At 26.3% G+C, this 17,871-nt stretch overlaps 1 protein-coding gene across 1 annotated transcript in view; it reads right to left on the bottom strand.

Moving 5' to 3' along the window:
* The window catches only part of LOC132943076 (pikachurin), an 81,849-nt gene that overhangs the window by 45,309 nt on the left and 18,669 nt on the right, over positions 1-17,871 (bottom strand). Inside the window, exons 3-5 of the mRNA XM_061011873.1 lie at positions 14,422-14,673; positions 4,163-4,364; positions 3,948-4,092 (exon numbers count right to left, since the gene is read on the bottom strand). Of these exons, the coding sequence (XP_060867856.1) occupies positions 3,948-4,092; positions 4,163-4,364; positions 14,422-14,673 (599 nt within the window). The remainder of the gene's footprint in view (positions 1-3,947; positions 4,093-4,162; positions 4,365-14,421; positions 14,674-17,871) is intronic.

Genomic DNA, 17,871 nt, shown 5'->3' with positions numbered 1-17,871 from the left:
AGTATTTTACAAATATTTTTAATGTAGATACCGTTATTTTTTGGCTATGAACCAAGTTAACATAAATTAATATAGAATGAAATTATTTGTGTTTTGTGTAGATTTGTTTCATTATTATAAAATCAATACTCTAAATATTATATTGTATACAATACCTCAAGTCATCAACATTATTTTTAGATTCTATGGGGAGCTGAGCAATTAATAATATCAATATAGGTACTGATATATTATTATTCTGATTGGTTTTACAATGAAGTGAGTTTTTTTTGTGCGTCTGTCATAACTTTAACGTTCAAGATGAAGAGTAGACAATTCACAATGAAGTTAAACTGATCAAGATCTAATTTTGAATCATTAGATTAGATATTACCATTTATTTATATTTAGTATTTCATTGATATTATATTATTATTTTCAAAATATTTCGCCTCTTTTTGAACTGTTTAGACTTTTTTTTTAGTTTATTTCCAAAAATAGCTTGTAAATGTATAATCAACTATAATTTATACCATTGATTATACATAGTAATCAATAACTATAATCAATGTTAATATTTAATATTGATTTTAAATAAAGATAGCTATGGATTATCATGACTTCCGAAAATCTGTATAAATTAGGTATTGTTTATATAATATTTAAGTATTTATTATTATTATTTAAATATTAATTGGCGTAATAACCACATTTTTATGAAACTATTTTTACTTTATTGAATTATTGTTTGTAAATATGACATCTATAATTATAATATATTATTTATTTTATTTTATTTATTCTTATTTATTCTTCAAGAAGATAATGAAAGATTATAATATATATTTATTTATTTTCTTAAGTATTAATTACCTAATTTTTGATGTGAGATAATTATTACTTATATAATTATTTGTTATCGTGTTTATATTATAATTTGTAATTTTGTTTTTCAAGTAGTTACAATAATCCACATGTATCAAATTTAATATTATCTCAATAAACTTGTTTGTATTTAGATTAAATAAAATATATATTTCTACACTGATATACAGTTGATACATTATTCTATTTTACTATAGGCATAACTGTATAACGTATAAGTATCTTGTTTAAGGCGATAATCGGTTAATTAAAAATAATTCATACAATTAATGTTTTGACTAATCTAAGTGAATACAGTTTTAGATGTTGTTTACGTATTTATTTAAACTTTAAAATTTAAACTTATCAATTCAATTTATACTATTTCCAAAGAAAATATTCCTAGTAAAAATTTAATGATTTCTTGTGTATTTTTAGTCATTTCAAAAATGTTTTTAACTGATTTGAAGCTCTAGTGGTGATCCATACTAATTAAAAGCTAAATTATTTACTGAGGCACATTATTTATTACGTACCTATTTACGGAGTTATGCACTATCAATACCATCTATTTTTTAATTTTGGTTAATATTTTTATATTCACAATTCTATATGAACACTTCGTTTAAGTTAATGAAGCCTACAAATTCACTATTTTTTGAGATTAAATTATTAAAGTATACATAAATAACGAATAAATATATAGGTATGTATATAGTGGTCTTATAGAAATAAAATTACTTGCGTGTAAAGACACGCAAGACGTCATGTATCAGGCACGGAATCAGATCTGGAAAGGGGGCTACAATTTTGTTACAACACAGTTACAATACACATTGATCATAAATACAGTATTTGTAGTATTTTTCATCAATGGTAGTATCCAGTAAGAGGTCTTGATAAGGAGGGGGTACCCTAGGCGACTAGGCCCTCCTGGATCCTTCCCTGACATGTATGCATATTTTCACATTCTTTAAGACACATAGCTTATGTATTAAATTTAAAGAACAAATAATATGTAAACGTTTAAAATGTTAGACGAATGGAAAAGTGTGTTGAATAGAGTTCATTGACTCTCAAGACCGGTACGCAATTTGTTGATTGATATTTATAGTATTAGCTCATCTGAGCGCACGGTAGTGTAACGCAAAGCTTCAGCAATACTAGTGTATCTTTACATGAAAGGCTTCACCTGGTTTTTAAACCCTCTTATCTCTGATTTCTCTTAAGATTGATTTTTGAAATTTTAAACATACATTAAGCTTAAGGAATTTAGGACATTGTACAAATTTGAGCCCTTAATATTAAGCCATTTCAAAAGGAGGGAACTTCAAAGTTTGAATTTTTGTTACGTACTGACTGACTGATCATCAAAATTATAAGGTACTTTCCGTTTAGGTAGAAACGTGAAATTGGCACAAATGTAGGTCTTATAGTGCAAGTAAAGTGAAAAATAAAAAATTGCATTTTTATCAAAATTAGTGTCACTTTAGAGGTATAATATTTTATAAATCCAGCGTATTATAATGTCTTATAAAAATAAAAGACAAAGCCCACTATGCAGAAGCTAGCAAAAAGGAAAGATATCCAACAAAAACTTTACAGTTAACAAAGACATTCATGTGCAACAAATATCTTTCAATTTTATCACTTGGCCAGTTTCAAAGAAAAATAATCAGAGGGTGATTGAAATCTATTTCAGTTGTTGATAACGCCAAAGAGACAAAATCAGAGAAAAGAAACTGGCCAAGTTTATTATAAGCAATAAAATTAATAGATATTTGTTGGCTGGTTGCACATGAATGTATTTGAGTATTAAGGTCATAGTGCCGGCACTAGGTATTGCGGGGCCCTGGACATAGGTAATAGGTACCCAGAGGAAGGCAAAATTCTAGCTTTTTTTAAATCAGGATTTTTTTTAATTAATGCGGTTTTTATTTGAATTTCAAACATTAAAAATAATAATATCAAGTTATTCTTTTTTTAATTATAATATGTTAACAAAAAATTATTTACAAATAATAAAGATTGTATAAATTCTAGATTAAAAATAAAAAAAAAAAAAAAAAAAACAAATAATAAAATAATATGCATGTGTTGAAAATTATAAGTTAATAAATTTGTGGGGGGGGCCTATTATTTTATTCATTTATATTTATTTTAATAATTACAACTTATATAAACATCAATAAAAAATAAATAAAATCATCAAAATGTTTGAATGATATAAAAAATTGTTTAATATCTAAGTACGCGGCGGCGGTAGACAATAAACTACATTAAAACTAATCCTGATACACTAGATACGCACGCAGTAGGTACATTTTATTTAATACAGCTATACCTACTATACCTAAACTAAATTGTAATAATAATTTCTTAAATAAAAACTTAATTTAAAGTTTTCGGAGAGCTTTTCCAAACAAAGAACAGAAAAAACAATAACTCTAGAGATAATAAATATTTATATTATTAATTATAGTATACTCCTACAATACTCGAGTATCCTCAAAATATTACTCCTTCGTCGTATCAATAACGATTTACTTTGTACTATGCCTAAATTTAGATATAATTTTCCAAATAACTAATGATAGAAATAATATTAATATTATGCATGTGTAGTATATAACAATAAGTCAATAAATGTATAGATTTATAATTTGTTAATATAAAATATCAATGTGTTTCGCGGTATTAAGATGATAATTAAAAATCGCGGGGCCCTTTAACAAGTGCGGGGCCCTGGACATATGTCCCATTTGTCCTCCCCTAGCGCCGGCACTGCGCCACTCATTGATTAAAGGAAGCTCAGACTTGACCACAATGTAGATATAACACTGTGTACTTTGATAGGCAGAATATTTTTTAAGGGGTTCTGGGACTTGGCTCTTTTTTTATGGTGAGGTTTTGTTGGATTACTTTTAATTATACTTAAAAGTAAGATAAAAATATATGATAACATTTTAAAACGACCATGTTAACAAAATTTATTTAAACTATTGTCTTTAGTTTGTTTGTACAGGTAAAGGATAGACTCAAATTGAAATAACAATCATTACATTTGTAATTTTACTTTAATTAAAATGTATGAATGTACTTACTTTTGATCTCCCAGCAATACGTTTTCCACGATTTAATTGGATCCATGCATCCCATCTATGTCTATACACAGATAGCGTGTTCCATTGATTTAAAATAACTGTTTCTTCAGATTTAACTACTCCCAAACCAGATCCACAATCAAACCTGTAAAGAAAAATGTCGTTTTTACTAATAACGTTACAATGACATTGTTATTGGCTTGAGTTTGAATTACCTAAATTCCAAAAAGCCATTGTGAAGCAGAATAGCCATGAAATCTCCAACTAAATCATCTCTTTCAGCAGCTAAAAACAATATACCATCCCAGCTCTCTGGTCTGAATTCTAAACTTATTTGCACGTGTTTGTAGGCTCCCCGGAGTGGCGGAAATGCTAACCAACTACGTCCATTGAATCTTGGGTATCTAATTGGATTTGCTGTAAGGAAAATTAAAAATAAATTATTTTTACAGCGTTGAAAAAATAAGCGTATAAATTTATAATAATTACAAAAAATTAATTTTATTTCTTATAAAAATACTACACTATACTGAGCATATAGGTACCTAATACAAATGAATATTATTATATTAATACTTTACACATTGAATCCTCATTTAATCATAAAAACAAATTATTAAGGGGATTCCATACCGTGATTTTTTGTTTTTGTCCAACACACGCACGACATAGGATTTTAGACGGATTCTTTGCCAAATATATCAATTGATATAATGAAGTTATAAGAATTCTGAAAAAAGATTTGAATTCGTCGTCAAGTCTACTTGAAATCGACTTTCCCACAATTTGTATTTTTTGATTTTATCTTCTCCAAAAATTGAAATACGAAAATGTTTAAATACTCTTTTTTAATATGACGTTTTCTGATATTTGAGGGGATAATATCAAAAATGTGGGAAAGTCGATTAAAAATAGACTTGATGACGAATTCAAATCTGATTTCAGAATTCTTATCGCTTCAATAGATCAATTGGAATGTTTGGCAAAAAACACGTCTAAAATACTATGTCGCGAGTGTGTTAGACAAAAACAGAAAATCACGGTATCGAATCCCCTTAATAATTAATCTTTGAATTATAATAAGACATAAATAATGTTTGTGTTTAGAAAATTTGAATAATAGTTATAGTAGGGGGCATTTTTTTGAACTGGATAGTAATTAGTAGTTACTATTTAGTAGGATAATTGAAATTAAGTAATCTGAAATCACTAAAAAAATTTGTAATTCAAAATGAAGTTAAAAGAATATTTAAAAGGTTATTAAATACCTTTGACTGTATTTTGAAATATTTTCTTTAATAAAGCGTTTCATCAATTTTATTAGACAGTTACGAAGAAATACTGAGACGGACAACGTTAATTGATGTAAAACTAAATATTGACCAATAAACCGTGATTATAATATTATATCGTTGTTAAACTCTCTCAGGAAATAGCTGTTAACGAGTATATTATAATTAATATAACAATATTATGTCGATGTTATATACATAGGTAATAGGTATTTGTTACTTTAAAAGTTGTAACGTATAATGTTATACAAATGCATATTTTTTGAGTTATAAATGATGGTATTTTTTCTTCAAAATAGTTATTGTTATCAATACTTACTTAAAATATGTTAACAGAAAATCTACAAGGCAAAATCGATTTTTCTTCTTTTCTTTACACGTAAAAAGCCACGCTGTTGTTATCGGTTCATGAATAACCATATAGAGTGCCCACCCACCTAACTACACGTGCATTAGTGTACGGATAGTACACATATAAAATATCAGTAAACCCTAATGGGTTTATTTTCGCAAAGCGCCTTTGTCCGGTCACCCGGTCAGGGTGGTCGACACAAACATCCGGGGCGAATTATTGGGCGCGGTCACGCAACAATCGTATAAGACGGTCACGCGAACCCCAAGCAAGCCAAAAATATATTTGACACGCATCCAAAATGTTACCTGCAGTTGTTATTAGCATACAGAGCACACCCCCATCGGAATGGACGAAACCGCAATATTATGTATATACGTATAGTACATATTATGTAGGTAAACGCTAGGCGCCTTACGTAAGACTGTTTATGCGGTTAGTTATTGATGGTTTATATTGCTATATATAGTTTATTTATAAATGCGAATAAATTTAAAACATAGAAATAGTAGGTACCGTCGGGTGTATAGGCGTGTATTATTTTGTGTAAACAAATTAAACACAAAGAAATAGTGTAATGACGATAAGAAAATACTTATAGAGTTATAAGTATTGTAGCGGGTATAACCTACTAACTGTACAACTAAATAAAAAAATGTGATTGACTCAGAAAGTTGTACCCAAATATATTGTAGACTATATTTATTACATAATATTTTGATATATAATATCAATTTTTATTAATTTTTAAAATTCTTTATTTTTTTAAATATTTAATTATTAATAGTCACATTAGTTTTTGTTAAACTATGTATCTACATAAAGAGAGCTTTACATAATATTGTAAATTATCATGTGCAGTTTTTATAAATTAAGACATAATATGGAGATTTTTATTACACAGTTAGAACAATGTGTGGCAGAATACAAATTACAAGGCTTTGAATCTAATATCATATTTAACGCACAAAACAACCCGCTGTTTTTATGACATCTATATATCATATTATTACACTGCCACGTCACGTCTTTGTTATATTTCATCAATCTCAATAATATTGTAAGTTAAAACTGACTTCCTAAATCATGTAATTATCGCACATTTTCCATACAGTTTAGTATAACGGTGGTGAAAGGTAATCGATTTTTAAAACTTGTCCGAGACATACAGTGCAGGTAATACCTAGTACTTCTTTTAAATTTTAATAAGTATTGATAAATTCTATATTTAATGTATTTACTACGGTATAACAGAGTTCAACTCTAAGTAATTCAATACGTTAATAACCTGATAGCTGTAACAATAACGTGTAACTTTGTATTAAAGTTCACCCTGGTTCAGAATTTAGAACATATACAAAAAATGTGTGGAAATTTCGAAATATTTTGGATATTTGTACATAGATTCTAGTATAAGGACTAGGGCAATTTGTAAATTAATAATCTTGTATTTAACTACAAGTCATGTTAAAAGAAAATATATAATAAAATATCATTAGAAAACATCCACCAACAATTCAATTCTAAACGTTTGTAGAAAACTACTGGATTATTCCAAAAGGGCAAAAAGTGTGTGTCTTAATATACACATTTTAGTTTACATACAGTTTATAATATTTATTTTATACTGATCAATAATAGTTTACAACTATTAATTACCTTTTATATTTACATAAATAAATATCATATTTTCAATTAAATATTTTGTTTTATTGTCATCGTTTTCCTATACTACCTAAATGAAAAATGATAATGCACCAAACTGATTCATCAAACCATTAAGCCGTATGCATAATCACTATGTACATTTTTTTTATGATAATGCACTACTGCAGTTTATATGTAAATCTTTTTTTTAATTGCATTGGCTCACTAAGCTGAACATCAATGGGATTAAATTATCATTTTTTTTCAGCTTAATAATTTTGGCCTATAAAAGAGGCTTTTATAAACTAAATACACGGATTAAGCAGATCAGTTTTCTTTAGTATCTTTTTATCTCTCCAAGATTTATAATGATATCTACAGTAAAAATAAAACTAAATATTACAACTTGCAATTGTTTGGCTTCATTTAACGGTTAGATTCAAAAGGAATTTATAATTTAATTTAAAATGCCCATGCTTAAAAACGTTAATATTAGAAGATGTTGATATAGATATTATTATTTCCAAGCTTTAAAGACGAATGCTTTTTATACACAATTAATATCATTACACATTTATATCTACCTATTCTAAATGTACAATTCCTATAGTTATGTAATAAACGTCACATTTATATGAATATCATAATACATTATTTAATTGATAGAATAATATTTTAATTTATCAATATACTGAGTGATTCACCATGCTCAGTCCCAATTATTCTTTTAATCATGCAATTTATTCAAACTCTAATTTTTGGTACCTATTTTTGTGTTACTTAAAAAATATATTTTACATATTATTAAACAGTAATTTTTGGGTAGTTGGTAGATGGTGGTTAAATTCTAAGAGGCTGATGATTTAATACGAAGGGACAGGTACTGAACAAATTGGATAATTCGGGATTGAGACGGTTTAGCACACCTTCAGATTTGCATATCGTAAAGTCAAATGGGCCTCAGTAGAGATTTGTATAGTGTCCATTTTGTATGAATTGATTTAAACATAGGACGAAGCCTATGTAGACGGTTAATAGGTTTTTTGCATTTAAATTTTAGTCGTTTGTTGAGTACAATATTCCAATTTTCTACATCTTTTTGTTTATAATTTTACTAAGATATTTGTTTGACTTACAAATAGAAAATTATGTAATCAAAAAGATTAAACATGTGATAAACTGTTATTAACTGTACTGTAACTAAGTATATCAATAGTATAATAACTATATTTTTTAAAATTATAACACTTTCAACACTTTTTAACATCTGTTAAATATTGAAAAAAAATTCCATCATAATTATAAATAATATAATATTATGTCATAATTAGTGTTAGGATATTTTATGACTTCAAAAACTGTAAAAATAAATACTAGTACACATGACAGATATCAAATTATACCATTAAAAATATTAATTAATATAACATCATAAAAAATTGTATTACCTATTCATTATTCATTCAAAATATACTATACATTTTGAATAGAATATAAATAAAAACTATTTTGAGTTACATATTTGCGCGTTTGCGGGTGTTATATGGTTATTGCCTGTATAACCCTGTGCCTATGTTTATAAAAGCTTGTATATACCAATTTGTGTTGCGTTAACTAGCACCTGTTAATTTAATAATAGACAATCTTTTTGAAAATGATAATTTAAGGAAATTGACCTCCTATGTATACATTTTAGGAAAAATCACATGTTAAAAAAATTTGATAAAAATATAAAATGTAATATTTCTGCTTCTACATCATAATCTACTAGACAAGTTATAGTATGATGGTCTAAAATGTGCTCGACTATAATAATAAATATAAGAGTCTACATCTTAACCACCTGGCACCTAGTCCTAAATGTATATTATGTTATAAATTATAATCATAATAATTAATAAGTATATTATTATAATATTGTACTTATGAATGTATTGATCATGTATTATTAGGTCTTATTTGATTATTCTTGATACATATTTGCATGTATATAAGCAAAATTATTTCTGTAAAGAGAAAGAAAAATTATTATGTTAAACATTAGAACAGTATCGTATAATTTTTGTGATGTGTGAGCGTATTCATATAAAAGCTTTATAAGCAATACGTTTTATTTGAAAATATAATAACATATGGTGTTGAAAAATATATATATGTAGGTACCTTTATATTATATACCATATATAGTAAATATTTGTATATATAACGACTTGGAACATACTTAAAACCTATAAACGTGAGTACTGTAGTACTGCAGCACTATTAAGATGTATTATTGATAGTCATATATAGCTTATAGTTTAATATTTTCATAATTTCATACCACAATAATATCGATTAATATTTTGAATTAAGTGATGGAGGTATTGGTATCACATTTATATATATTGTTTTCTTCTAATCAAACTTTTAGTGGCTCTGTGTCAGATAAATTGTTTAATAGCAGTTTTATATAGCAGAACTTTGAAGTAGAAATTAATAACACAGATGTTATCAAAGGGAGTTTAGAAAAGTTATTTTTTAATTTTATCTCAACAATAATAACAGTTAAGTAGTATTATCAGAAAGCAACCGTGTTCAGTCAAAATTTGATAATATTTGGGGCAAGTACATGAGCTTAGAAACTTTTTTTGAATGCGTTTACTCCTTATTATTAGCATGAACTGGTATTGTATATATATTTATAGGTATAATTCCAAGGAAAATTGTCAACGTTCCTTTGGGAAGAAAATTGTTTAGCATCGTTTTTTTTTTTAAATAATATGTTTACGTAACCTACATAATATATGCAAATAAAAGATGATGGTAGCTTTTATTTTGTCTTCACAACGAGTGTAAATAGTGTAATAGTACCTATACGAAGTTTGCCTCTGTATAAAATTTAATTTTTAAATTCAATAATATTATTAATATTGAGATTAGATATTTCTTAACTTCTTGATTAACTTCTTTATGTAATTGCCTATTTTTATTTCGAGTTTAAAAAATAATATTGTAGATAAACGAAATTATAGTGAAAGATTTAATTGATTTGAAGTTAAAAAATATAGACAACTATACCTATCTAGTTTCCACTTGTTATAAATAAAATATAATAAAAAAGAAAATTAATTATTGAGTTTTACAGTAGCTATTTGTTAATATTTTAATACAAAAAATGATATTTAAAGTTCAATATAAATTCAAACATCTAATTCATAGTTTTGAATGAGTTATAAGCGAAAGCCGTAGTTTTCCGATATACCTAATGTCTAATGACTTGAAGATTTTACCTCTAAGTTTGAAAAAAATGATGAAAATTAAAGTGGGTGTGTAATATAAACATCGCTTATACAATTTTTAATAAAATTAAAAAGTATTTTGTTATTAATTATATTATTTAATAGTCATACATTAATGATATGTATATTCTAAAAATAACTTTATCACTCTACTTTATTTAATAAGTTATGCATCATTAAAACTATATTACAATCAAAGATTAACTTTTTTGCGATATTTAAAATCTGGAAACGAAATATGATTATTTTGTAGCATATTGCATATAAAATAACGGCTTTTCACTAGAAACTAATGATTGATTAATTTATAATTAGCTAAATTCGATTTACAATTTTAGTTTCAAAATAAATAATATAATAACAATTCACTCATCAAAAATCATTAATTTATCTTAATATTTTTAATGACAGAACAATGGTTTAAAAAAAAAGCTTAAAAATATGGTTAAAGATGAAAAAACTACCACGAGAATCAATAGTAAATTATTCAATTTTACTGAATATAATATAATATAATACGAATACAAAATGCATAATTAAACACTCATAAAGTCATAAATTAATATTGTGACTATGAATATTGTGTATCTTGTAAAAAAATTTTTAAAACCATTTTTTGTTAAAATATCAATTTGCTATAAAAACAGAATTGAAAATATATTTAACTACCCATATGCTTTAAAATACATATTTATATATACGCGTTTTTAGAGTTGTACGATTTATGAAAGTTAATTCATTTTAATTATGACAATATATCAAGCACGATAATGATGATATAATATAATATGTACTACGAGGTACCTAATTCTCATTTAACGTTTATTAATTATAAGTTATAATTTATACGTTTTAAGTTGTACAACATAATAATACTAAAATTATGAATGACATATTATAATGTATCTTATTTTATACTGGAATATTGTTAGAAAAATATAAGTATATAATGATGTAGGATGTTGCATATTTTTTTTTTTAAAGAACAATAGGAAAAATATCATAATATAATATAATATATATCATTATACTCCCAATACTATTAATTTGATACGTGTTTAGACTTTGTAATTAAAAATACAACTCGAAAAGTTAAAAAATGTACTAACAATATTTTGAGATTTCCGTGATATATTATGTTTCAATGTGTGTACATTCAACAGTAACGTGATAATTTCTCATGTAATATGATACCATTATAGAAATAAAGTAGCATAATATTATATGTATCAAAAAAATATGTTGATAGTAAAACTAAAAAGTCAAAACGTTATACTTATAGAACTTATAAAAATCAGATTTTATAGTAAAAAAATTAAATTTTCTGTACTTTTTCAACAAGAATTGTAACTTAAGTAAAAGATTTCCAATAAAATTATTTAATTCTTGTAATTCGATATCTATAAGTTTATTTGTGCTTCAAAAAATGTAATATAGATAGAATTTTAATATTTGTTTATAAACTTATTAAAAAATTGAACATGAATTGTAATTTTGGAAAAGAATATTAATTAGTTAAAATTTTCTCTTGTTGATCATAAATAAATTTTGTGTACATTTCAATAAATATCATGACCTATTGTGTCGTTATGTTTGTGCTCTATATAATATATAGAATAGTAGTGAAAATGTGTTGTTGGTTTTTTTATTAAGTTTTCAATTTTAATTTAGTTAATTTGAAAATTGAATAAATTATTGTGAAAATATTCCATATATAAAAATAAATATATATAAATATAAGGAATAAATATATATAATAAATATAAGGTTTTATTTTATTTCTATAACATTTATACATTTTTTTTATTATTATTAATTAAACCCATGGCAACAATAACCATGGGTAATATCGATAAGGTTTTAAATTACATAAATCTGATCTCCAGACTCCAGTAACAAACATAACAACCAAGATTTCCCGAAAAATAATGAACACCCACACACAGGCACACAGGCATCTTCCATATCTCCAATCTCTTCTGACGACATTCACCAATCCCAATTAGCTGCTCCAATCACACGAGGTGAACTTTTTTTAGCACTAAGGGAATGCACAAGTAAAAGCACTGGTCCAGGAAAATATTCCTTACATATTAATACATTACTTTGTGGTGGTCTATTGTGGATTTCATCCCAATAAATAAACCAGGCAAGAACAAATTCTCCTTAGACGGATACCGTATATACAATAGGTATGATAACTACTCGAAAAAATTGTCAACTTAAGACTTAGGTAGGTACATAGCTTTTAGAAAAAATCAACCATTTCACTATGGGATAATGTGGGTTCTGGAAAAACAAAATTTTCACAGACTCGATGTGTTAAAATCATACCACACAACCTGGAAACCATCTATAATAAACAATCGTATCTCAGTTATAAGCCACAGCCACATGTTTAAATGTATATGCAATTTCCTTAAAACTAGTTTCGGTTAAACCTTGTCCAAACTATTTTCGCAAATTGATGGAATTCCTCAAGACTCAATCTCAGTCACTCTATTTCTCGTCGCCTTCAACAATATTACTAATAATATAGCATCTACCATTATCCCGTCCAATCAACATTGCACTCTGACGACTTCAATACATTTTGCAGCAGTAAAAACATAACAACCGTCGAAGCTCAATTACAGCTCACTATTGATAAATTGACAAATTGATCTTAATAATCTGGTTTCTTCTTCCCCCCTGATAAATATCAATTTATTATATTCAAAATAAATCACAAACACAACCCTATAAACTTCAACAGTTACAGCCTTACAATAGACATTTTAGGTATTACATTCAACAAAAATGTTCATGGTCAGTGGTCACGACATAATATCACACATCTTAAAAATGCTAACTCTCCACGGGTCAATATTATTAATAAAATTGTTTCGTAGAATAACCCGAAAAACAAAAAAATTACAGGTAAAGAAATGTATGCAATTGATTTTGATAGTTAGTGGCTCAAACGAGTTTCATTAGTAATCATTTTTCGAATGCAATAAGCACGATTTATTATTGCAACATTCAAATTACATTAATCCACCAGCCACTTTCCATTAGTAATGATTAAAAACCACTGGACCAAAATACCAAACGACAAAACAGTGACGATAAAACAGCTGAGCACAAAATAGCGAATGTCAAAAACTACTAAAATATCTTATTATGCAGATTAATATACTTCCTATACGATATGCAGATGTACAACTGGACTAGTTAAAAATTCAAACGATAACATATTTATTAATTAGTACATGTATTTAGAGAAAAGTTAATTTAATTAAACACGGTGCAGGTAAAATATATTTTACAACACATTGAAAACTCAATTGTGACGAGCGACGTGTTTAAATCGTTACCAGCTTGTGTTAACAACCCAGCACTGGAAATACGTAGATACTAAATGTTTAAAATAACACCTATATTAAATTACTGTTCGCTGATTTTTTGTTTGTTTAAACGACAACAAAAATATTTTATTCATTAAAAAAATAAACCACTCGTAAAATGTATTGGCATTTAAAAATTATACTATGAAATAGGATTGAATAATATTGTTCGTACAAATTAATAAAATATGTCTTATCGTTAGCATTTTTAATTAGTGTATTAATATTGTGTATGAAGGGATGTTAAGCGTTTTGAACATTCGCAGCTATTATGTGTCTGAATAATATTGTATGCTTAGACATTTTGTCGTTGGTGTTTTGATATTTGATATTTTCAATTTGCGCCGTTTGCTGTTAGGTCTGTGACTCATGTGAAATACCAAACACGAGTATCAAGAACGTATTACATTGCAGGTGGTTATGCGCTCTATCGACGTCTATTTTACAGTAAGACGTGTTGTAGGTATCTACGATTTTAATTTTAAAATATAATATAATATATATTTTTATACTCACTGATCTGGCAGTTGGATCCGGTTTTACCAAACGGGCATCTACAAGTCTGTTTGTTTCGGCTGTCGAACGCGCAGGCGCCTTCACCACACTTCCGTATGCACAAAGCCGGCGATCTTGTGGCAACGGATATCTGAGTTTCGACGTGCTTTACAAACCGAACACTGTCCTCGGAATCCACTTCATTGGAATCGACAAACGTCAGTCCGATATCTCTTTCGAACTCTTTGATCTTATCCGTTACCGAATCGTTTCCTATGAAATACATATAAAATATAAATATAATAATACATGACTAAAAATGTATATACAAAGTGATTTACTAAGCATACTCACCTCACGTGTTTTCTTCACTAATGCAACCATTCAAAATCTGATTTTTTTTTTAAAAAAGAGACCATATTTTCAAACTCTTGAGATTTTTTGTACTCCTTAACAAGTGTTTTATCAAGATATAAACTTCTGATTTTTAAATGACAACTCCTCGTTCGAACAAATAGTTTTCAAATTATTTAACTTTATGTACCAAGGATAATATATGTCCATGATAATGGCTTTAAAATATACAGGAGGGGCCTATAGTAATTTGAAAGTTTTAATAATTTATATTAATCTATAAATTTTTATAATTTATAAAAATTTAAAGTATCAAAGTAGGTATCATAAATTCTATATTCGATATTACAACTATTTTACATTTTTGTAATACCATTTTTAAGGACTATCATCCTTAATATAAATATTTTACAACTGAAGAATTACTCTTTTGAATTCTTAATTAAATACATTGTACCTCAACATTAAAAAAAAAAATCATCCATTAAATAATGTACAGTAAATCAAGGAGGTTCTCATTTTAAAAACAAAAGTGTTGGATCACTACCGGACACTCTTTAAGCTAACAAAATCTGAAAAATTGAAAATATGGTCTATACCTGTCTCTAATGTATATTTAAAAATTTCAAAAATCAGAACTTGAATAAGTTCGTAATTAAATGAAAATATAGTAGTAAATATGGTGCGTGAATCACTTTGTATAATATAATATAAATGCACATTTTAATGCATACACATTTCATTACTAGGAAATACCCTACAAATACAGTAGAACTTCGATAATCCGGAAGTTATAACTCAGAAGTTCGGATGCTGGGAATTTTTTTAATACTACATAATAATATGTAGGTATATACATTATACATATTATATAATAATTATTATATATTATATTTAATATGTTCATATATATCACGAAAAAACATTCATAATATTATACGATGTATTGATATTTATAATTAAATTGAATTATTATATACATTGATTTACGTAGATACATGATTACGTGTACAAGCGCCACAGAGCTTACTGACTCCTTTGGATACCTACGTAAATTGCATTGTTTTGATATTTGTTCGGATAATAGAGGGGTCGTGTATCGGAGGTTGGGTAATCGAGTTTCTACTGTATTGCACAATATACGTTTTAAACACTCTGCGATAAAGCCAGGTATAGAATTTTGATTTCACCAACATAGTCAGGTATATGTGTATGATAATATATAGGATTGTTGGTGTACAAATGCTGTAAAACATTTCATGCAAGGAATATAATAATACATAGGTAACGTTAGTCGTGGTCGTTGCCATCCACTGAAAACGCCGATTCATCTATTTCCGCAAAATAATACCACGGTCGATTAGTTAATTGGTCCGCTATGCAGATCTAATTGAATTGGTACATTCGTAGATTTCCCGTCATTACCGTGGAATATCATCTAGGTTCATGTTGTACAATAATATGTTAAATTATACATTTATACAACATATTAAATTCTTGTACTCTTAAAAAAAATGTACATAGGTATGTTTAGACGATTCGTTATAAAATTATGCATTTGTAATAAACTGCAATGATCTATTTAATCGTTAGATAATACTAATTTTGCTATTCAACTCATATAATATAGGTAGGTACCTAATAAATTATTTTCATTATCTATACATCAAAATAACAAAATAACGTCAGTAACGTGGGAAATATGCTAATTTGTAGTACACATTTTGTATACATGCAATAAGTTTTATTGTTATGTATGAAATTCATTTATAATCTAAAATGTATACAATTTAGTATTTACCAAGGTTATTATTGTTAAATAAATTTACGCAATTTTGAAAATAGGGTACAGTTAACTCAATATAAATATTATACCTATATTATGTCGGATGTCGATATGTAATTTATTAGAAAATACAAAGTAAAACGAGACAAACAAATTGAGTACATAAAATGTTATATTATTTTTATTTTGTCGGGAATTAAATATTATTAAAAGACGATACTTTATATTTTGTAAGTATGCCAATTTATTCAATAATTTTGATCTAGAACCGATATGAAAGTTGGAAAAATTTAATTTTTACTTTAATGTTATAATATATTTTGACTCCTTAATTAGTATGCAAAAAAATTTTGACTTTGTATACTATCTCTGAGGCCAACACAGTTTTAATTTGAGGTATTAAATGTCAAATAATTACTATCTTCATTTTCCCTTTTCATACTTGTTTTTAAAGTGTAAGTGATGATCGAATTACCCATATTAAAAATAAATTACTTGCTCATCGAGCAATTGAAATTTAAAACAATGTAAGCAATCTCAATTTCAACAAAAATGTGGACATTCTTTTAAATACCAAGTACGACCCAAAAGTTATTTTTTAAATACAGAATTTTTTTATTGATTTAAAGTACAATCACTTTAATGGCCTTACAACAACCATATTAAAATTCCAGTATATATAAGCACTTTTATAGTTATTGGTGTTATATTTTTTATATAAAATTGGTAATGTATATTCTCAAACTCGCTATAAATAAAAATAGTTTAAACGAGAAGTGTATAGTTTTTTTTTATTTCTTTATAATTGTATAACTAATTTGTAAATAAAATAGTTTTTAGTTCATTTTTAAATACAAAACAAAAGAGAAAATACAGAACAAGACCTAATTTGAATAATATTCACATTTTAAATAATTTAATTCTTTGCAATCTTTTGAATTTGCATTTCTACATAAAAGCAATAAATTTACTTATTTCTCCTTTTGAACTATGTTGGTCGTTGGAATGTGCTTATAGAAAGAGAGATGAAGTATATGATAAAGAGGTTATTAATCACTGTTTTGTTGATAATTTGTAAATTGAAAATAGAGAACAAACTAAAGGAAATTAATAATAAAATAATGACTAAGGGAAAAAGAGTAAATAAAAGAGTAAGAATAAGGTATATAAAATATCCCATCAAATAATAAACATTTGACTCAGACTGTTTAATGAAAGGATTAGCAGGTTATGAGAGAGAAATGTACATAATTACAATATACAATAATTAATAATTAATGTAAACATTTAAATTATATTAACCTTTTATTATATATTGTAAACTTAATAAA

The sequence above is a fragment of the Metopolophium dirhodum genome, chromosome 4 (assembly GCF_019925205.1).
Source record: "Metopolophium dirhodum isolate CAU chromosome 4, ASM1992520v1, whole genome shotgun sequence".
NCBI classification, from domain to species: Eukaryota; Metazoa; Arthropoda; class Insecta; order Hemiptera; family Aphididae; genus Metopolophium; species Metopolophium dirhodum.
Note: the sequence above shows the minus strand (reverse complement) of the source record. Positions and strands in the feature narration are given on the sequence as shown.